The sequence below is a fragment of the Ursus arctos genome, unplaced genomic scaffold (genome assembly GCF_023065955.2).
Source record: "Ursus arctos isolate Adak ecotype North America unplaced genomic scaffold, UrsArc2.0 scaffold_24, whole genome shotgun sequence".
NCBI classification, from domain to species: domain Eukaryota; kingdom Metazoa; phylum Chordata; class Mammalia; order Carnivora; family Ursidae; genus Ursus; species Ursus arctos.
Window position 1 is genome coordinate 23,830,544 of NW_026622919.1, and position 20,934 is coordinate 23,851,477.

The 20,934-nt window shown below is 58.8% G+C and overlaps 3 protein-coding genes across 9 annotated transcripts; 1 reads left to right on the top strand and 2 right to left on the bottom strand.

Moving 5' to 3' along the window:
- On the bottom strand, positions 1–4,440 carry GNGT2 (G protein subunit gamma transducin 2). Of its 2 annotated transcripts, XM_057318120.1 has the most exons (6): positions 4,351–4,440; positions 3,941–4,098; positions 3,711–3,839; positions 2,810–2,920; positions 1,966–2,071; positions 1–1,652 (listed from the first exon to the last, which is right to left on the bottom strand). In XM_057318120.1, the coding sequence occupies exons 5-6, from the start codon at positions 2,047–2,049 to the stop codon at positions 1,527–1,529; spliced, it is 210 nt and encodes a 69-aa protein (XP_057174103.1). In that variant the 5' UTR covers positions 2,050–2,071; positions 2,810–2,920; positions 3,711–3,839; positions 3,941–4,098; positions 4,351–4,440; the 3' UTR covers positions 1–1,526. The 2 variants fall into 2 exon arrangements, with proteins under 2 accessions (XP_057174103.1, XP_026368885.1); XM_026513100.4 differs by lacking the exon at positions 3,711–3,839.
- Positions 4,441–4,465: 25 nt separating this feature from the next.
- On the top strand, positions 4,466–13,701 carry ABI3 (ABI family member 3). The gene is made up of 8 exons (XM_048224324.2): positions 4,466–4,751; positions 8,986–9,153; positions 10,051–10,227; positions 11,566–11,651; positions 11,787–11,882; positions 12,069–12,223; positions 12,763–12,900; positions 13,172–13,701. Exons 1-8 carry the CDS (start codon positions 4,635–4,637, stop codon positions 13,333–13,335), a joined length of 1,101 nt encoding a protein of 366 aa, XP_048080281.1. The 5' UTR covers positions 4,466–4,634; the 3' UTR covers positions 13,336–13,701.
- Positions 13,702–14,825: 1,124 nt separating this feature from the next.
- PHOSPHO1 (phosphoethanolamine/phosphocholine phosphatase 1) lies at positions 14,826–20,638 on the bottom strand. Of its 6 annotated transcripts, none has more exons than XM_026513090.4 (5): positions 20,313–20,638; positions 19,143–19,241; positions 17,402–17,513; positions 16,464–16,582; positions 14,826–15,743 (listed from the first exon to the last, which is right to left on the bottom strand). In XM_026513090.4, the coding sequence occupies exons 3-5, from the start codon at positions 17,444–17,446 to the stop codon at positions 14,861–14,863; spliced, it is 1,047 nt and encodes a 348-aa protein (XP_026368875.1). In that variant the 5' UTR covers positions 17,447–17,513; positions 19,143–19,241; positions 20,313–20,638; the 3' UTR covers positions 14,826–14,860. The 6 variants fall into 6 exon arrangements, with proteins under 6 accessions (XP_026368875.1, XP_026368872.1, XP_048080262.1 ...); XM_026513087.4 differs by having other exon boundaries at positions 20,292–20,638; XM_048224305.2 differs by having other exon boundaries at positions 20,424–20,634.
- Positions 20,639–20,934: the final 296 nt, after the last annotated feature.

Consider the following 20,934-nt stretch of genomic DNA (forward strand, 5'->3'; position numbering starts at 1 on the left):
TTTTCTTTTCTTTTTTTTTTTTTTAAGATTTTTATTTATTTATTTGACAGAGACAGCCAGCGAGAGAGGGAACACAGGCAGGGGGAGTGGGAGAGGAAGAAGCAGGCTCCCAGTGGAGAAGCCTGATGCGGGGCTCGATCCCAGAACGCTGGGATCACACCCTGAGCCGAAGGCAGACGCTTAACGACTGTGCTACCCAGGCACCCCAAGAAGCAAGGTTTTCGAAAGAATTTTTGTATGCTGAAGAGGACCTACAAGATATTGGAGGCCTTGCCATTGTCAAAGGAAGGTTGTTTTACCCTCTGGTAAAGCATTAACAGTAAGACCGTTGGGAGTTACCTTCTGGAAGTTAGGTTTTTGATGAAGAATGCTTTTTTTTTTTTTTCTGGTAAATCACGGAGACATTTGTAAAGGGAGGTAGACTCTCTCTTGCTGGACTGTGCCATGGAGCCCGGAGGACTGTCACACAGATCCCACCCGAGAGGGGGGCTTTGGGAGGTCAGCTTGTGCTCTGTCCTTGGCTTGCCTTCTGCACCCTCATCACTTCTGTGGCTCCATAAGACTGTAATCTCCTTGCTAACAGGCCCAGGAATCCGAGTCCTCCTTAGCGGGAGCCAGCCTCCCTCCTGCAGCCTCCTTCCTGTTCATCAAATCCTGTCCCTGGGCTGCTTCGTGCCTGTTCTGTTGCCTCGGGTGGAGACCACAGTTCTTCACTGAGCTCATGGGAGGCCCTTCAAGGCTTCAGGTATCTCCCTCTTTGGGCCTCTGTCTGCCCCGGCCCGGCCCACGGCCCACTGGCCTGCAACAGTTCACACCGACCTTGCCCGTGGCCCCGAGTGGGGGTCTGCCGTGTGCCCCACACCACCGATGGTCCTTTCTGTGGGGTAGACTTACTGCCTTAACTGCAAACTCTCTGCTCCGGCCCTGTTAGCCTTGCTCGTCTCCCTCCCTAGTGCCCAGCACAGAACCACACTCCGTATCATTAAATACATCGTGACACTGTGACTTCACAAACTCTTTGTCCTCAGGCCCTCTGGGGTGGTCTGAGTGACTAGGAGCAGGACCACAGGGTCAGACAGAAGATGGGGAAGAAGGGCCCCCCACTCTGGCCCTCACCCCAAACTACTCTGAATAGGAATGCTGTTTCCTAGGAAGAGTGGGGCGACCAATAGACGGGACGGCTCTGGGCTGGGTAAACGTCTCTAAGGATGCCGTCTGGGGTCTCAGGGTGTGGCCGGCTCTTTGGACCCCACCACACAAGTGCCTGCCGCTGAGCCAGAGAAGCTGTCCTCTGTCCTCGAGGGCCTCCACGGGGAGCCCGCAGGGACCGGGGAAGGTGGAGGGGAGGAGAGCTGAAGGGGGGAGTGGGGAATGGCTCTCCAGTGCCCGGGCCAGGTGTCTACTCCTGCGGTGGCCGAGAGAGGGTGAAGAGTCCCTGGGGTCCCTGAGTGTCCGCAGACACTCGGTTTCTGGTGAAGAGTGGGGCTGAGGAGGGACAGACTTCAGGGGACAGGGCTCCGGGGCCCTCAGCTTATCATACAACCGCCTTTCTCTTTGAAGGGGTTCTTGTCCTCAGGGACGCCTTTGAGGAGAGGGTCGTTTCCTGCTTCAGCCTCCACATAATCCTTGATTTCCTTTCCTGTCTTGGAAATCTGCGAGAGAACAAAGGGTAGTTCCAAGCCTTGTTTGTCTGTGGGGATCCGTGGTTTGCTCGGTCCAAGAAAACAGGTCCTGGACAGGGTGGGGACGGAGGCTGGAGGGGAGACAGAGAAAGGGACAGGCGGGGGTGGGGGGTGACTTCTTCCCTCCGAGGGGCGCCGGGCCAAGCACGCTGCGCCCTCCAGGCTGGAGAGGCCTCACCACCCCACTGCCTATCGCTTCCCCTTGGGGGGGGGGGGGGTCCCGGCTCCATGAGGACCCGGACGCGATGGAGAACAGGAGCAGGGAAGGGAAGAGAGGGCTCACTAGCATTCTTGGGTTCTTGACTTCCTTCTTCAGCTGTTCCACCTCCATCTTCAACAGCTCCTTCTCACTGAGGTCCTGGGCCATCCTGCCCCAGAGACACCTGCTCCTGGAAAGGGTTCCACAGCTGGGATCGCAAATTCCCCTGGGCTCCCCGCAGGGCCCTCCTGCACTCCCCACACCTCAACTTCCACCCTCCTCCCTGTCCAGCCCCTCACTTCAGGCCCCACTCATTCACACCATGGGTTCACTCCCACCCCCACCCCATCCTGAGTCCAGGTCTGGAAGAGAGGATGCCCCCGGGGTTAAGGGGGACGCACAGGCTCCGCCCTTGGGGAAGGATTTGTCTAGAAACAGGAATCAGAGCATGGAGAAAGGAGAGAAAAGAAGACTCTTTCAGGGAATAGGATTCGGGAAGCCAGGTTATTGTTCCACATAATGGTACAGGTAGACGTTTTCAGGAAACAGCAGGTCCTGCCAGGGGAGAGTGTACCCTAGTGGTTAAGAGGAAGGTTCTGGAGCCTGCCAGACTCCAGTTCTAATCCTGGTTCTGCCACTTCCAAGCTGTGAGGCTGAGGCAAGTCACTCAACCTCCTTGAATCTTAGTGTCCCCCTCTGCAAAATGGGTATAATAACAGTACCTACCTTGTACGATTTTTGTGAGTCCTGAGAAAATAATGCATATATAATATTTTACCCTCTGTGTGGCACATAATGAATATTATTATTATTATTACTGATATCATCATCATCGTCAGGACAGGGTTATCAGGAAGGCCTGCTGGGTGCCCAGCTTTCATAACTCTAAGGCTAAATCCCAACCCAGTGCAACCTCAGCCCCTCTCACCTGCCAAGAAAAGAGCGTGCACTTCAAGTCACTTGTCCCCGACTCAGGCAAGATGGTGTTTGAGCTCCCCAGCTCCTCAGCGGCTGAAAGTCTTCAGATAAAGCAGATGGTCTGAAAGCCAAAGTCTCTGATGCCTAAGCTGATCATGGGCTCAAGGTTCTAAGCCCATCCACCGGCCTGAGCCTCCAAGCCCTCCCTGCCCCTGGCGCAGACACCCTGCCCCCTACATCTGCCTTGTTCCTTTCGCTACCCCTCTGGCTTAGAGCCAGTTCTCACCCTCACCCCGACACGCTCCCTTCCCCGTGCCTTGTCTCCCAATCCCTCCCCTCTGCTACCTCTGAGCCGGCTCTGAGACTGTTCTTCTCAGTGAAGCAAGTCCTAGACCAGCTCCTAACCTCCCTCACCCAAGAAGCCGTTGTGTCTCCCACTGGAGCCCCACGGTTACCTCTTACAAGCTTCTTCTAGCTCAATCTTCCTTCGCTTATTCAATAAAAATGGACTCCTGGCTTAGGATGCAGGGCCTGCATACTTGGGGCCCTGGCCACCTCTAACGTCTGTGTCCATGCTTCTTGGCCTCCATGCCTCCTTCTGAGCCTTGAGTGGGGGTCTCCCTCAGCAATTGCTGAACACAGGGCCCGCATCCTGGTATTTCTCTTGGTTTCCTTCCAGGACCACCCAAGGCTATGCTGTTTAAGAGACACCTAGCTCCTGCTCAGGCTGACACCTGTCCCTTGGCAAGGGGACGCTCTGGAGAAGCAGATGCTTAAGAGATCAATACGGTATGGAAGGGATCCTCTCTTTGTTCTGTCTCTAGGTTGACAGGAGGGGCTCTGGAAGGGCCATGGAGGAGGCCTGGAGCCCACCGTGACTCCCCCCGCTCCAGGGTCTGAATCCCACTCACAGCTGGGAGCGCTGAGAATGTAAGATCGGCACCAGAGCCTGGAGGTTTCTCATGCAACTCTCCTGTAAATGCAGGATGGACAGCACAGACCTCTAGACGCCAGCTCGGTGCTCTGTCCTCCGCAGCTTCCTAAAACCGACCAGTTAAGCTGGAACTTGAACCCGATGCTTCCCAAAGCCAATTCCTTCCTGTTGTCTAATCCGAATCCCTCAGGCCACAGCTGGGCTTACCTCCGTGGGGCACAGAGCATGTGCACCAGGGCCCCTTCACACACAGCCCTTCCGAGGCTGGCTCACCCTGCTCGGGGGCCTCTGGATGTGTCTTCCTGGTGTCTGGGCTGATTCCTCTCGCTGCCGCGTTGGCCGGTTTCCATCGTGGCTGCGCCACCCTGTAGCCCCCGGCATGACTGGTCTCCATATCCCACCCACCGTCCACTCCCCGGGCCCTTGGTGACTCATCCCTGAGCTTCCCAAGGAAGCCCCCACCCTCTGTCCTTCCTCCCCTTCCATGAGTGGAAAATCCACCCCCCCCCCACCCAGAGCAGGCCAGCCCCCTTCCTCCTCAGTCTCCCACCCCATCCCCCCCCCCACCGCCAAACAGTTTCCTCTGCAGGCCTAGGGAGCAATCACAGCGCCCCGACCTTGGCTTCCTCTGCTGGGAGGGATTGGGGGGGCTGGGCCCCCAGGGGGGCCCCTGGCTTCCCCCTTCCTCCGGGCAAGGGGCAGAGAGGCGCAGGCCCAGGGAGCGGAGACTGACTTCCTCTTGTCCCGGAATGAGCCTGCCTGCCCTTTGCAAGCAGGTTTGGGTCTCTCACGGAGAGGAAACCAAAAGCGGTGAGGGGGGGCAGGCAGAGCGACCAATCAAGAGCAGGGTGAGGCACAAAACCAGCGGGCTCCCTGGGGAGCCAGCCAGAGGCGGGGGGCCATGGCCGAGCTGCAGCAGCTGCAGGAGTTCGAGATCCCCACGGGCCGGGAAGCTCTGCGGGGCAACCACAGCTCCCTGCTGCGGGTCGCCGACTACTGCGTGGACAACTACGTGCAGGTAGGCGGAGCGGGCACCCGCCCCGACCCCCGGGGCCCCCTGGAGTCCACCTCGCAGGCAGGACCGGGGGAGCCATCCTGACAGGTGCTCGTCCTTGGCCCCGCTGGGAAATCCTCCACCCCAGGCCTCGGATTCATGCCGGTCTCCCCCAGCTTCAGCCCTGACCCCATGCTCCCCAGCCCCAGCGCGCCCCATCCCTGTCCCGGAGCCGCAGAGATGCCCAGGCAGGCAGCACTGTTCCGTCCTGTTAGCAGGCCTCACCCTGCATTCGACTCCCTCCTGCGTCCCGCTCAGATCCGGAGGCCCAGACTTGTCCTGACGTAAATGCTGGCATTTTTATTCCGTTTGCAGGCTGAGTCTAGGTGAGACTTCAGAACTTCCCGAACAGTGTCGTGAACTTGAGAGGGACCAAGGAGAGAATCCCTTCCCTGATAGTCGAGCGAGAGTGGAGGGACATCAGCCTAGGCTGGGTCTGGCGCAGAGGCAGGGGGATGGACAGCATGACTGCCGGGAGCAGTCCACCAGCAAAAGATGACAGTCGTGGCATTTTAGAGCAGTCTCCTAAATTGGGTCGTTGTTCTAGGCCCACGAACACGGATTCCCGGATCAAGGGAAGAGGGGCGAGGGAAACTTAGCAATGATTGAGCACCTCTGTTTTTTTCATTAATCCTCATAACCACCTTATGAGACAAGTAATATTATTCCTCTTTCATGGATGAAGAACCAGCAGCTCAGGGAGGCAAGGTGACTTGTCCAAGGTCACACAGCTTGGCTGTGGCAGAGCTGAGCATCGGCCTCCTGACTTCTGAAGCCGGCCTTTCTCCTCCCCACCTTTCCCCTTCCCTGACATGCCGACTTAAGGACAGTTTCTTTGCACTGGCTGGCCCGGGGGCCTCCTGGCTCAGGAGAAGTGTTGAAAAAAAAAAGAATGAAAGTAGCAAGTGCTTATGGGAAAATGGCAGATTAAAGAGAGTCAGGGATGATACCAGGGAGAACGCTCTGCACCCTTCCTTTGGGCAGGCGTGTTGTCCTCACTTGGCTTCTTTTAGTCCTCCCCCTAGTCCTGAGAGGGGAGAACCACTTCCACTCCACAGCCAGGAGGCTGAGGTTCCGAAATATTGACTCGCTTTCCCAAGGTCTCTAAGCTGGTGGCAGAATCTGGATTCGAACCCAGAACTCTGACTCCCGAGCCCACCGCCAAACCTCTCGCTGAATCATTGCTGTGAATGTAGATGTGTAGATGTTGAGTGACCCGCTCGTGGATGAGACGGACTGTGGCTTGTAAACCAGCCCGGGTCTCGGGTGCCGGAAGGCAGGCTCCTCCTATGGACCGGGAGAGAAGTGGTTCTGCGCGTTCCTTCAGAAACCTCTGCACACCTCCAGGCTCTGCCAGATGGGTTCTCGTTTGTCATATACACAGTGTGCACACAGGATTTGGGGTCCCAAAGACCTGGGTCCGATGTCCAACTCAGCCAGCTAGCAACTACAAGACCCATGGCAAGGTGACCCTCTGATTCTTACACCTTTTTTTCACAGGGGTCACATGGGTTAAATGTGAGAACGTGTGAAAGCACTTAGTCCAGTGCCTGTCCCTTAGGAGGGCAGGATGCATGGAAACTATTACCATCACCGTCATCACCATCATCATCCTCCTTCGGAAGGATGAAAGGCACACAGAGATAATGAAAGTCAATTCTAGGGAGGCGAAGCGGCCCTTGCAAAACACCCAGGGCATCGAAAGCCCTGCCCCGGGTCAGAGTCCTGGGGCTCCTGCTTCCTTCATGCAGAACACTAACTAATTGACCTTAGTTACCTTTCTCGGCCTCCCTGAAGATCCCGCTCTGGGGAGCAAGTGCCTGCGAAGGGTTTGGGTGACTTCTCAGCACCGCCCTTAAACAAGGCCTGGTTCCCACGCCCTCCGCCCCTCCCCCACCCCTCCCTCCACCCCAACCAGGTGTCAGGAAACCCATGGGGAATGGGGGGAGGGCAGGCTGGGGTCGGCTGCAGAGTTCTCCTCCGTCAGAGTCCACTGAGTTTACAGACAAGGTACTTTGCATGATGAATAAGCAGTCAACCATGACGATGGATCTCACACCTTTGTACCTCCGGACCGAACTTTGTGCCAAGCCCCAAACCGGGGGTCAGTAGGTATCCGGCTCCAGCCTCCCAGAGCAGGGCCCAAGCAGACATTTTCCTGTCTGGGCTGATAGTTCCACACGGCAGGCCATGCAGGGGACAGTGCCTGCGAGGGGAGCTGGGAAATGTGGGTGCAGGCCGAGGGAGGAGTAGTCAGCGCTCTGTTCTGGGCTGTCGTTCCCTCACCTGTGAAAGAAAGGTCTTGAGCTAGAACAAGACCTGTTCTCCTTGATTTCTTTGCCTTTTCAAGGCTCTTGGTTACATATGCTGATGAGATGTAAATTGCACGCAAATGAGCATCTAGCTGTTGAACAGAAAGGCAGGGAAGGGCTGCCCAGAAGGTTCTGGGCCTGCCCTTTGACTTCAGCCTGGCTCAGGCTCCGTTGGAGCCCTGCTCTGAGAGGTTCCAGGTCTCCTTTCTGTTGACAGGCCTTGGGGAGCACCCAGGGGTCTTTAGCAAGGAGACTGCGTGGTGCAGCCTTGTCTGTCTGTGCATGGGCCTGGCCCAGACTTGTCCTGGACTCACCCCTACCCCCTAGAAGGCTCCAGGCTAAATGGCAGCAGCTCCTCATCTGAGATGAGGAAGCTGCCTGGGGAACCAAATGACGGGAGGAGTTTTGCTCTAGCCCCACGGTCTCATCTGGAACTGGAAAAAAAAAAAAAAAAACCCTCTTCTGTCTTCAGCTATTCCCTGTCCACCCTTCCAGCGCTGACTGCCAGTGTGCCTCTGGCCACACCTGGCACAGGGCCTGGCAGGCAGTAAGGAGATGCCCAGCAAGGGTTTGGGTTCACATTCAATTCATGAATTAACTCACAAATGTATATTTATTAAATATCGTCTGTGTGTTGGGCACTATTCCAGGGTAGGATACAGAATAAGACAGACAGGCTCTCTGCTTTCACAGTGCTTACATTTTAGTGTATGGGGGAAACAGATAATGAAATAAATAGATAAAGAATTCCTGATGGATAGTGTTAAGTGCTATGAGGAAAAGAGAACAGGGTAAATATGGTAGAGAGTCAAAATAGAAGTAGGCTACGAGAATCTTAAGGTGGTGGTGAAATGTGTCTCTGAGGAGCTGAGACTTAATAATAAGGATTCTAGAAAGAAATAATGGCAAGTGCAAAGGTCCTGAGGTAGAAACAGTCTTAGCTTGATCTGGGAACAGGGACCTAATGGCTAATGTGCCTGGAGGGGAGCAAGTGGAAGGGAGTGGTAGGAGAGAGCCGAGAGAGAAAAGCAGAGCCAGCCTTGTGGGGCCCCATATAGGCCATGGCTGGAAGTCTGGATTATATTCTCGGTGTATTGGGAAGCTACTGGAGGGAATGAATGAAGTCACTCTTCTCTGGGCCTCAATTTCCTTATCTATAAAGTGGATTCGATCATTGGTTCCTAAACACCACCCTGCAGACTGGAGAAAGACCGCACAAGGGCCACCTGGGGAGCTTTTAAAGGCACAGATTCATCGACATCACTCCCAGGGTTCCGATTAGAAGGAATGGGATAGCCGGCCTGATGTCGATCGGTTGGTTTTTAAGTTTGAAAGTACTGCCTTCTGGGATGCCTGGGTGGCTCAGTTGCTAAGCGTCTGCCTTTGGCTCAGGGCGTGATCCCGGGGTTCTGGGATCGAGCCCCACATCGGGCTCCATGTTCTTCTGGGAGCCTGCTTCTTCCTCTCCCACTGCCCCTGCTTGTGTTCCCTCCCTCACTGGCTGTCTCTCTCTCTCTGTCAAATAAATAAATAAATAAAATCTTTAAAAAAAAAAAAGAAAGAAAGAAAGTACTGCCTTCCTTTTTCCTTTCTACTATTCATTCCCAAAGGTCCTCTCGACGTGGTGGGATCAGTCCTCAATCTGACTCTTCGAGAAGGGAGATCTTTCCCTCCCCTTGTACGCATTCCTCAGGGCAGTAGATTTGCTCTCCTCATGTCCCCAAGTCCCTCTTACTACAACATCATTCTCACGGAAGCCCCATCAAACATCTAGAGTTACCGCTTTCTCCCGGTTCAGCGCCCACGTTCTCCCTCTCCTATCCTACCCATCCAGCCAAGGATCCAGGGGAAGGGGCCGGCCTCCGACCAGAGCTGTGTTTTTTCAGGCCACAGACAAGCGGAAGGCGCTGGAAGAGACCATGGCCTTTACCACCCAGGCACTGGCCAGCGTGGCCTACCAAGTCGGCAGTCTGGCCGGACACACTCTGCGTATGCTGGACCTGCAGGCGGCCTCCCTGAGGCAGGTGGAGGCCCGGGTGAACACGCTGGGCCAGGTAAAGGTCGTGGGAGGGCTTCTGGTGCTGGCCCCCAAGTCTTCGGCCCCACTCGGACATGTTCTCCTTTCGGACTTCTATCTGAATTCCGTCCTGCACGGTAGCAAGCAGGGTTTACCAACCACGGGGGTTGCCGAGCACAGAAAAAGGCAAGTGGATCTTGTTTGCAGCTAAACACAGGCAGTGACTTCCTAAGTGTCCTCGTCCCTGAGTGTTTGCTTGGCAAGGCCATCGGCAGGCCTGAAAGCACCATGCCGTGCCCCCCCGCCCATCTGGCACACACGCCCTCCTCCTTCCTTCCTGGAGCCTTGGCTGAGGAATCGCCCCACCAAACACGTGCACACACACGCTGACACACCAGCATGGCCCATGTATCACCCGCATGTGCCCTGTGGGCTGTGCCTTCTCTCACCCCAGCAGACCCGAGTGAGTCCCCACCCTCTGGGTGTTGTGAGTTTCCCCACAGAACATTCCGAGAGGAAGTGAATTCACTTCTCTGTCCCCCCAAGAGAGCCGGTCGCTCCAGCCACGATGCTCCAAGCTCTGCCACAACCACGTTATCCACCAGCTCCGCTTCCGAGGCAGCCCGGGGCTCCAGTCTCTTCCCAGCAGCCCCAGGGGTGCTGTGTTTTCTCTTTTCCTCTGGTTCCTGCTCAGCTAATAATAACCCTCATTCTCTTCCATCAGGAAGTTGCTCCAAAGTGGCTCCGTCCTCCCCTGGCGACTCTTTTCCCAAATGCCCTGTGACCCTGGGGGACAGCGTTTACTCTTTCTCTGGACCTCATGGCCTCCCTTGGCCCCTGCCCCCACCCCAAAGTCTCTATCCTCTTCCTCCCGTAAGAGGAAGGGCACGGTACAGAGACTGCCCCACTGTCCCCTCCAACCCTGTCGTGGCAGATGGTGAATATGCACTTGGAGAAAGTGGCCCGGAGGGAGATCGGCACCTTGGCCACCGTCCAGCGGCTGCCCCCCGGCCAGAAAATCATCGCCCCCGACAGCCTCCCTCCCCTCACGCCCTACTACAGGAAACCCCTCAACTTTGGCTGCCTGGATGACATTGGCCATGGGATCAAGGTAGAGAGAGGGCCCCTCCTCTTTTCCGCAACTCATCCTCTCCTTTTCATGGCTCCCTTGTCCCCAGGCCCCCAGTTCTCGTCCACAGCCACGTTCCCGTCCCAACCTGCCTCCTTCGTCTTTCTTCACTCCCTGAAGCCATCACCCTAAGTGGACCCCCTCCTCTCCAAGTCTCCCTCCTTAAAAGTCCTTCCTGATTCCTCCCTCCACAACTGGCCTTTAGCCTGTCCTCAGATGCCGCTGAGGGTGCATCCGAGCACCCCCTTCCGTGGGGGCTGGGTGTGTGCGAAGGGGAAGAGGGGGAAGGGAGGTGTCAGGGTGTGCATGAGAATGGCTCCCCAGCCACATGAGAACGGCAACTTCCTCTGTCTGGAGGTTTGAGGTCACCGCGCTGAGCCCTCAGCCCAGAGCCGCTTGCTTTTGGGTGGGAATGGGGGTGGGGTGGGGGATGCAGCCACTCAAAGGGGGGGCGCTGGTGAAGATGGGGGAGCATGACACTGCCATTTCCTTCTCGGCTCATCTCCCCAGACGTGGGAGAGGACACACCCCCGACCCCATTTCATCCCAGCTCCTGCATGCCAACGTTCCAGGTTAGACTAAAGCACTCCTAGGTCTAAACGACCCCAGGAAACCCTTCCCATCCCGCAACATCCAGACTACACTCCCTCCTTCGGGCACCAGGCCTCCCCATTTCTATTCTTTATGACTCAGCCCTGGGCCCTGTTGTCTCGCCTCCTGGAGTGTAGCAGAGCACGGCATTTCCCGTGTCCCTACGCCTGGGGACACCCCACTAGTAACAGAGGCGCTCCCTTGCCTGTGGCCTTCGAGCCATTCGAGCATTTTAAATGCTCTCCCCTCTCTGTCCTGAGCTTCCCCTAACTGGTTAGGTAGGCCCATCAAAATGACAGGTGGGATATTTCTAAGTGTGATGGTCCTCTCCCCCCTCTCCGCTCCTCCCCCCTCCTCAGCCCCGCGTTGGGCTTTGGGTCTATCAGAATTAGAGACCGCCAAGCTGGCCACTGAGATGCTTTGGGGGCGAGGTACGGATGCTAGGCTGTGCGGAGGAAGTGGCCTCAGACCGTGTCTGCTTCAGGTTCCCGTCGGGCCTGTGGCCTGCGGACCAGAGGCCCAGGGCCCAGGAGGCAGCAGGAGGGGGTGGCGGTCGGGTGGAGTGGGAGAGGGGGCTGGGAAGTGGAAGTGGGAACTTGCTGTCCCCGCGCTCTCCCTCCCAGTTCGCGGCCGCCTCTCCCTCGTTTCCTTTCTGGGACCGGGCGAGGGGGGGCGGGTACTGGCTGGGGAGCCCGTAGACATCAGCCCCGCCCCTTGCGCCCCCCGCAGGATCTGACCACGCAGCTGTCGCGGACCGGGACCCTCTCGCGAAAGAGCATCAAGGCGCCTGCCACACCGGCCTCCGCCACCCTGGGGTGAGGCCTAGCGATCCCGAAACTCTCCGCCCCCACCCTCAGCGCCGAGAGGCCGAACTTCCTCCTCCCCGCACCTGACCCCGGCTCGCCAAAGCCTTCCTTCCCCCCACTGACGACACCCCTCCCCCCCTTCAGGAGGCCACCGCGGATCCCCGAGCCGGTGCAGCTCCCCGTGGTGCCCGAGGGCAAGCTCTCCGCCGCCTCATCGGCCTCTTCCCTGGCCTCGGCAGGGTGAGTCCCACGAGTCCAAGTGGGGGTTGCAGGGGGCCTCCTGCCAGTTGTCAGAGTGCCTGCTAGGATGGGGAGGACCCTCCTCACAGGCCTGGGGCTCACGACTGAAGGGGCGGGGCCGGTGGGGGGATGCCGAGTTAGGGAAGGTGCCCCCCAACCTAGCCGAGCCCCGCTTTCTGTCTTCAGCAGCGCCGAAGGTGTCGGTGGGGTCTCCACAACCAAGGGGCAGGCAGCACCCCCACCCCCACCCCTCCCCAGTCCCTCGGCCCCACCCCCTCCACCCGCCTCCGAGGTCTTCCTGCCGCCCCCTCTGCTGGAGGAAGTGTCCCTGCCCCTGCCGGGTAAGGAGCTCCGCCCTCTTCGGTCTCAACTGCGGGGTCTCTCCTCCCCTCCCCACCCCACTCCGGCCCACCATCTCCCTCCATTCGGCCGGCCTCAGGGAACACCTCGTCCAAGGTAGGGGGTAACGGGAGAGAAAGGGGCAAGAGAACAACTTCACTCAGCGCCTGCTTTATGCCAGGCTCCCTGCGCAAGCTTCTCATCGGTTTTCGCACTTCAACTTTAACCCTGAGCGGAGCTTCACACTCTGATTAACAGATGGAAGTTGAGGCTGACAGGTTAAGTGACTTGCCCAAGGGTCACCCGGCTAAGTAGCAGAGCCTAACTACCCTACACTACTCAACATGTGTTTGCCGAGAACCTCCTGGGTTCTAGACGCCTTGCGGAGGGCCATGCCGGGCCAGGAGAACAGGCTGGAGAAAAAGATTACACCACATGGGTAGATGCCCGAACCCCGACTTGGAACAGCTTTGTTTCCTGGGGGGGGGCACTGGAGGGGTACCCTGGGGCACATCTGCAGGCTTTCCCCTCTCCCTCCCAGCCCCCGAGCTGCCTCCACCCTTGGACCTGCCCCCTCCTCCACCCCTGGATACGGATGACTTGGGGCTGCCCCCTCTGCCCCCACCGGACTTTGGGCCCGAAGAGCCTAGCTGGGTCCCTGCCGCATACTTGGAGAAAGGTGCGTTGACTCCTGGGACTAGGGGTCCCCCCGCCCCCGCCCATTCTGATGAACTGACCAAATGTTCATCCAGGGTGGTGACCGAGCTGGAAAGACAGGCAGCTGGCCTGGCACTGAGTATATTCTTAAACGCAGCTGGGGAGGGGGTCCCGAAGCTTCGGAGCACACACCCCCTGCCACACTCCCCGCAGCCGCCCCCTAGGTGTTCCCTGGCATCCCCATGGTAGGCCGGGAGGCACATCTCATGGCCATCTCTCTTCCTGCCCCGCAGTGGTGACCCTGTACCCATACACCCGTCAGAAGGACAACGAGCTCTCCTTCTCCGAGGGCACCATCATCTGCATCACACGCCGCTACTCAGACGGCTGGTGCGAGGGTGTCAGCTCGGAAGGGACTGGATTCTTTCCGGGGAACTATGTGGAGCCCAGCTGCTGACAGCTTGGGGCTCCCTGAGCTCCTGACCCAGGCGCTGCACCGCGCGAGCCCCTCGAGCTCCAGCACAAAGCCAGCTCCACACTCAAGGCTGGCCTAGGCCTGCCCTCCTCTTGCTCTGTGAGCTGGGCCTATCCCTCCCCCTCGTTTTGGTGGGAAGGGGTCCCGGGGAGAGAGAGGATGTACCCAAAGCCCTGCTGCAGGCAGGAAAGAACTGGAAGCCAAAGAGTTTGCTCATCTTGTCCACAGAGGACCCCCTACTCCACGCAGGATGGGGTCTCCAGCTGCCAAGTGCCAACTCGGAATAAATCTCTGATGACCTCCTGGTGACTGCCCTGCCGGGCTGGGGGGCCAGAGAGGGAGGAGGGAGTGAATGGCTACTGTGAATTACTGAGCCCCTCTGCCCGCCAGGGCAGCTGGCTCTCCCCATCACTTCCGTCCTAAGTCTCTACACTAGAAGCCGGAGGCCCCCAACGACGGACCACAAAGCTGGGTTCCTCAAGCGGGGCACTCTCTCCAGAGGCGGGGACCAACTCCTCCACTTACGTCGGGCTCTCTGAGGGCAGGGATCGCCTCACCCTCACCCCGCAAACATCGGCGCGAGAGATCTGAGTCAGCGCTTCCCCCTTCACCTCCTTTATAGCTCTAAAACATCGAAGAGGGAGGAGGGGCTTGACTTTCGCTGGCTCTGCTTTAAAACATCATGGCTTTCTGTTCCATACGGGAGGAGGGGGGCGCGGAGGGCCGAGCCCGCGGGGCGACTTTGCTAAAGTCCCTGGTCTCTTGCTGCATAGACGAGGCTGGGGTGAGAGGAGACACCGTCGCGCGCTGCGAGGTCCCAGGCTGGACCGACTCGAGCCGGACAGTGTGCTACCTCGTTCCACCACCAGGAGGCGACTGTTCCCTCCGGCTTTTTTTTTTCCTTTGGGGATGCTGGCGGGGCTGGGGGTGGGGGGTGGGGGGATCGGGCGCGGGAAGGGAGGGAGGCGAGAAGAAAAAGAGTGTAGTGTGGAGACGCGGTAGGTGAAGCAAGATCTAGGCCTGATGCCGTCGGTAGAGAGCTTCATCTCTCTCCGCTGGGACTCCGGAGCGACCGGGAGGCTTTCGGAACAGGAGTTCCCTTAACAGAAGAAAAGGGGATGGGAAGATTCCGCAGCTCAAGGGAGCAGTGAAAGCGGTGGGAGATGTTCCTTTCTCCCCCGCCCGGGAACTCCTTCCTCCCAGTTCGGAGGACAAGGATTTTTGAAAACACCGCGCTGCCTTCCCGGGTATGCGCACCAACTAGGTGGGGCCAGACTCCAGATTAAACGTTGCAGTGGAACTGGGGGAGGTAGCCGAGCTGGGTGAACTGCATAGATAGGGACGGCTCCGACCTCCCTTCCCAGCCCCCCATGGACGAGCCCGGAATTCCCGGAGGGACATACCAAAGCGAAAGGGAAAAGGGAGTAATAAAACTAGGTTTGTCTTTCCCGATCTCCCCCCACCCCGCCCCCTCCTCCGCCCGGGCGCCCCCTGCAGGCCGCGGTCCTCAGCACGTCTTCAGCACCTGTTGCAGATGGAGGCGCACGTCGGTGGCCGTTTCCCAGGGCACCACGCTGGCGCGAAAAGAGCTGGGCTCGGCCTTCTGCGCCTCCTGGATAAGGCGGTGCATGGGATAGCCGCGGCGCGGGAAGGCCACGTCGCCGCCCGCCAGCAGCCCCATGGGGCAGAAGTCGTTCGCGCCGTCGCCCACGTAGAACAGGCGCTCGAAGTGCACGCCGTCGTGGGCCCGCTCGCGCAGGTAGTCGCTGAGCACCTTGTGCTTGCACATGTTGGCAGGGCAGCGCGCGCAGCTGTGCGTGTGGAAGGGCCGTAGCGCCAGCAGCCCCCGCGCGTCGGGCCCCGACGGGTTGCTGAGGATGCGGCGGAACAGGCTGTGGTGGCCCGCGGCGCGCAGCGCGCTCTCCACGCCAAAGGTGTTGGCATCCGAGATGAGGATCACCTCGAAGCAGGAGCCCTGCTTGGCCACAAACTGCAGCAGGTCGCTCATGCCGGGCGACAGGGGGATGGCCTCGTAGACGGCGCGCAGGTCCCGCGGCCGCACGCCCTGCTCGCCCAGGTACTGGAAGACGCGCTGCATGTACTCGTTGTAGAAGCCCTCGCGGTAGGTGGCCCGCAGGCTCTCGGGCAGCCGCTGGCCTGGCGCGGCGCGCACGATCGAGTCGTCGCTGTTTTCGTCCACGATCGTCTCGTCAAAGTCGAAGGTCAGGAGGAAGCGCGGCGCGCCCTGCGCGGCCATCCCGCCGTCCTGGGAGCAGGGGGGAGAGGAGCAGGAGGAGGAGGAGGGGGCAAGCGAGAGGGGGCGCGGCGCGAGCCGGCCGGGGAGAGGCTGGTTAGCAGGCCACGGCCAGAGGCGCTGGCACATCCAAGACCTGAGGAGGACCCAAGGCTGGTTAAGCTGCGCGGAGGACACAACGCCACCGCCCCCACCCCAGCCTTCCCTGTCCCCCCCCCCCCCCCCCGTGGGCACCTCTCGCTGAACTGTGCTGGGGTTTATCCTCAGAAGACCGTCCTCCTCCTGAAGCCAGAAGGGCTTCCTTGGCACCTGTTCTGCTACTCTCGTCTAGGGCCACTGGGGCTTAACAGGGTCAGCTTAACAGACGGGAACAGCAGCTTCCAAGGGGTGACCCCTTTGGGGAGGCTTCTGGACTAGGCTGTTCTGGAGACTTCCAGTGGCCCCTGGTGATGTGGAGTCCTCTCCACCCCCTTCTTCCCTAACAAACGTAAGCAAGGGAAACCAGGCATTCACCCAACGGAAGCAGCCTCCTCATTCCCTTTTTGGGCCATGCCGAGCCGATGGGACTGTGGACAATAAGGAGCCAGGCTCCAGGGAACACTCGCTGGTATCATCGAAGGCATGTAGATGGGAATGCCAGGTCCTCGGGCCTGGATTGTTGCTGAGGGCCTGGGCCTCCGCACTGGCCAGAGAACTAGATCTTAGTTCTTGGAATAACCAGGTCGCTGGGTTGACCCAGGAAGACTCTCTGGGAGCTGCTTCCAGCCAGATGGCACTGGGCAGGGGTCCCAGGATGGGACACTTTCTCCAGGGAGTTTTAGGGCCCTGTGCTGACAGTTCATCACTAATCACTTGCCAGTTCCCTGGGAGGAACACGTCAGCAGGTGGGGTTTCTGCCAGAGTCCGAAGGAAGCGGGCAGCAGAAGCAGTGGGGCTTGGGGAGGTAGGAGCTTCCCGCGCCAGGCCTCGACATACCTGGGAGACAGGTGAGGGAGAGGAAAGAGAGCAGCGGTGGCTGAAAAGGCAGAGGGAGAGGAAGCAGGGAGTGGGAGGGGGAGGCTAGGAGGAGGTCATGCCAGGGGAGCCTGGAGACAGACTGCACAGGGGGACAGAGTGGGGATGGGGGGCTCCAGGAAGTGGAGACCTCGGGCCAGAGTCCCACCTACAGAGAACGTGGGAGAGCATGGTGGCCAAGAGTGCAAGTGTGAGGCACAAAGAAAAGCAAGCGAATGGAGGCCGTGGAAGCCCTCAGCAGCCTGTCCGGGCCACCTCTGCGGCCGTGCATGGTGGAGGGACAGAGAGCAAATCCTGTTCAGCTTTAGAATACGCACCATACACACTGCCTTTCTCCCTCCTGGCCTCCCACCTCGATCAGTCCAGAAGGAACCACCTCTCCTCCTGTCTTCTTCCTAACTCGCTCTCTGATATTCCAGTGATATTTGTGGCCTGGCCCACCTTGTGAAACTTTCTCAAGTCCAAGCTCCTCATTTCAGAGCTGGGGTGTGGACCTAGCTCTCTGCCTCCCTAACAGCACTGTCCCTTCAGGCTCATCCCTAGAGTCACCCTCTGGTCTCATCGAGATCCATCTGCGAGTCGCAGTGGCCCAGGATCCTTGGAGTTGAGGATGTCAAGTACCAGGACCCCACACCTGGGGTGGAAGCTTCCAGGGATTAGTGGAGGCCCAGCGGAGATGAGGGTGGGCCTTAAAAAGGGACTGGATAGGGCTCCTTCCACCCCATGATGGGAAGGGGGTTGAGGCCTCAGCTTAAGAGACCCCTGGAGAGACACACTTACCCTAGACAGGCATCGGAGGCCAGCAACTGGAAAACACCCGCTCATTCTCAGTGCATCACCCTGGGCACCACGTGGCGGGACTCTGTCGGCCTCCAGCCGTCGTCCAGAGCTCCTGACAACCACAAGGAGTCTGGTTAAGTGGGAAAGCCAGATCTCAAAACCAGAGCTTAGGGTCTGAGACCGGTGTTTTTTTTTCCTCCAGTATGATCCCGGCCCCTTTCTTGTGCCATGGTTTACACATCCCCAGCACTGGTGTTCTCCCGCGGCTCATCGCAGTCCCATGAATTCAGGAAATGAGAAGGACCCAGAGAGGTTAACTTGCAGGAGGCTATGCTGTGTCCCCAGGGAGCCTGGTTCATGCTCACCGGGCCGCAGCCTTGTATGCTTAAAAGGGAAGGGGCAGATGACAGGGCTCGTTGTGCCACAGCTGGGGGCCGGGACCCCTGAGCATCACAGATGATCTGGGACTGGCCTCCCTGGTGCTGTCAGAGGCTGGCAGTCGGCCGGCAGTCAGTGTGAAATCTCTGCGGGGCTCTGCTGTTTGGCTTTGGGGACAGGGGTTGGCTTCGGGGGGGCTTCACCACTCAGCTACAGACGACACCGCCTGCAGCTCCCAGTGCCTCCCCAGGCCCCATCCCTCCCCCTCACCTCTGGGGTTGAATGGGAAACTAGAAGCAGCTGGGACACATCGGGAAAGATGTTAAGAACCAGGAGACTAGACCAGGAAAGGAGCAAAGTCCTGGCTGGTTGCTGCCCTCTGGTGGTGACAGGGGATGACACTGGAAACCCCTGACTTTGTCAAGGTGACACTCTCCCCAGACCATCCCAGACCCTCAGGGAGAAGCTGTGGGCCCCGAGACAGACGACTGAGACCTCCCGGGAACAGGGCATAGGTCAGAGGGAGGGCCTCTACCACCTGGAGCTACCCCACCGCCTCGCCACGCCCTAACCAGACGTGCCTTTAAGCCCTTTTGATATGGATGGAAGTGGGTCTCAGCCTTTCCCCTGGAGAACTTTTAATCTAGGAATTGGGAGGTGGCCAAAGCTGAATGGGGCAGGGGGCAGAAAAAGGTGGGGGCCAGGGGAGGGATCTAGGAGAAGATGGGAGAGAAGGCACAGGGACACCGGAATGGCAAGATTTGGAGGATGGGAGGGCTCTTCCCAGGCCCTATCTGGAGGGAGTTCCAAACTTCCAGGATCCTGCTGATAGCGCAAGTCTGCCCCCAGGCCCTGCGATTTGAGGAGAAAGGTCAGGGGATGCCAGTTCTGTGATAAGAGCGAGCAACCCCATGGTGCACACAGACATGTGTGGGGCTCGGGGAGGCGGGGAGGCGAGAGGGAGACAGAGAGATACACAGGCTCTCCAAGCAGCCACCCAGAGACCAACTTTCATCCCACAGAAAAGGGTCTCCTGGCTTTGCCCTTGTTTTTCTTTTCTTTTTAAAAAATTTGGTGGAGTAGTCTACTGATTTTCAACTATGTACAAAACTTCTCATTCATTAGAGCAAAAGACATAGTTATATTTTTTTCATCTAATAATACTATTTAGGGAAATGGGTTCAACATTTGTTTAGTGAGTTCCCCTTGTTTTAGTCCCCAGAGCAGAAAGGCAGGCATCCTGAGTTTCTTCCCTCAGAAAGAGAAGGCCGTGCCGCCACCCCACCCTTACCCCACAGTGATCAGTGACACCCCCAGGCCCCATTGGCATCGCCTTCTCATGACGCTCAGAAAGGTTACTCACCTCTGGCAGCTTTGTCCTAAGTGACCAGATCCTTTTGTGGTCACCAGAAAGAGTCCCTTAGAGAAAGGGGGGACAGGATCTCTGAGCTTCTCCAGATGGCTAGAGCAGAGAGAGGAGAGAGGGGTTTCTTTGGGGTGGCAGGGAGTCCGTATTCTAGTCCCACCTAAAAGTGGTGCTTGCCTCCCTGATTCCACATCAGATCACTGGATTCCTCCTTGTTTCCTCCTGCCTTTGACAAAAATGCTTTCAGATGACATTTGTGGGAATGGGGATGGGGGAGGGAGACAGTTTGCCATTACCCGCTTCATGAGGGGACGGATCCCTCGGGACAGTTCGGGGACAATTTTCCCCTGGAAATGTGGAGGATAGGGATGGAGGTGGGGAGCGAGGACCCTGCAGATACCACAGTTACAAGCCCCCTGCCCAAGACCAGGTCTTCTTGTATCAATCACTAGGAACTGGATCCCACAACTAAGCTGAAGTTTTCTCCCTCCCCAAGACTTCCTTCTCACCACCACCAGCAGCAAATAGGAAAAACGGAGGCCCAGAGAGGTTAAGCTAACATCCTGGGGGTCCCACACCATCGGATGCAGGATTAGAACTCAGGAGTCCCTGGTGCCTCTTGGCAAAGTTGCAGCCAGAGCTCCCCCTATTGCCCTGGAGACCCCCTGGGCTGTGAGTCACCTGGCCCTGAGGACCTGGAGCCCTGGTGTCAGTGAAGAAGCTAGGACCAGGAGTCCCTGCTGGGCTCACCCTGCCTGGGTGGACAAGCTGGAAGGGGATCCTCCGTGGACAGGGAGGTGGCAGCTGCCGGTGGAGTGGGGGGAAGAGATATTTTTAGAGGTGGCTGGAAAGCAGGCATTCTGGCACACCCCCAGCTGGCGGGTGCTTCGCTCCAATGCGGGGCAGGGGGGTGCGCAGCTCGGGGAGCCCAGGGAACTGGTGGTGGCAGGGAGCAAGTGAGCACAGATTCCTTCGCTTTGCCCGAGTCGGGGACAGAGGGATACCCGGACGCCACGTTCCCGGGGTAGGAGAAAGGAGGAGGACTCATTTCTCCGCTCCAGGGACTCCCCCACTGACACACGTGAAGGAGCGCCCTCAAACTCCAAACAGCCCCCACCCCACGCTGGGACCCCAGCCCTCCCCTACCTCGGAGAGCCCAGGACTCACGCGGAGAGCGGCGGCGGCAGAGGTCTGTCCCGGCTTAGTTTGGAGTGTAAAGAGTGGGGGAGAGGGGCTACCTGAGGTATTTGGGCGCAGGATGGGGCAAGGGGTGCTTACGGGAATTGGAGGGGACGCGGTGTCTTATCCACCCCCGGATTTCTGGGCTCCGGCTCACGAGTCCCTCCAGTCCCGAGGGGCCGTGGATGATGTGCGTCTGGGCCGTCCCCTCCACCTGCCCCCCATCCCCCCGGGCCGCCGCCGCGTCCCCTTTAAATGCCCGGGAGCCGGAGCCCGAGCCGCGGCTGGCGCTGCGGCTGCCGCAGCACCCGGGCCCACCGCAGTCCCCGCACGTCACAAGCGACTGTCCAATCACAGCGGCGCCGGCGCACATCAAAGGGGCGGGCCGCCCGCGGGCCACGCCTCCCGGCTGCCCCGCAGGCTCCCCGAGAGCGAGCGAAGGTGGGGTTGCGCGCAGGGAGCGAGGGGAGGAGTGGGGAGAAGGAGCGCATCCCTCCGGAGGAGCGTGGGTGGGGGGCACCCTCGCTGGAGCGGCTGCGGAGCTCTGCGTGAGTCCCCGCCCACACACCCAGAAGTGTCAGGGCTGTGCCTCCAGGGCGCTGAGCCCTGA

What these genes read in the sequence shown, in the direction of transcription:
- GNGT2 (XM_026513100.4), bottom strand. Translation starts at nt 2,049, where the DNA reads ATGGCCCAGGACCTCAGTGAGAAGGAGCTGTTGAAGATGGAGGTGGAA. An exon ending in TCAAGAACCCAAGAATGCTA is followed by an intron (nt 1,653 to 1,965) that starts GTGAGCCCTCTC and finishes GTTCTCTCGCAG; the next exon opens with ATTTCCAAGACAGGAAAGGA.
- ABI3 (XM_048224324.2), top strand. Translation starts at nt 4,635, where the DNA reads ATGGCCGAGCTGCAGCAGCTGCAGGAGTTCGAGATCCCCACGGGCCGG. An exon ending in ACATTGGCCATGGGATCAAG is followed by an intron (nt 10,228 to 11,565) that starts GTAGAGAGAGGG and finishes CGCCCCCCGCAG; the next exon opens with GATCTGACCACGCAGCTGTC. An exon ending in CCGGCCTCCGCCACCCTGGG is followed by an intron (nt 11,652 to 11,786) that starts GTGAGGCCTAGC and finishes CCCCCCCTTCAG; the next exon opens with GAGGCCACCGCGGATCCCCG.
- PHOSPHO1 (XM_026513090.4), bottom strand. Translation starts at nt 17,446, where the DNA reads ATGAGCGGGTGTTTTCCAGTTGCTGGCCTCCGATGCCTGTCTAGG. An exon ending in GCCTCCGATGCCTGTCTAGG is followed by an intron (nt 16,583 to 17,401) that starts GTAAGTGTGTCT and finishes CCTGTCTCCCAG; the next exon opens with GTATGTCGAGGCCTGGCGCG. An exon ending in GTGTTCCTCCCAGGGAACTG is followed by an intron (nt 15,744 to 16,463) that starts GCAAGTGATTAG and finishes GGTCCTCCTCAG; the next exon opens with GTCTTGGATGTGCCAGCGCC.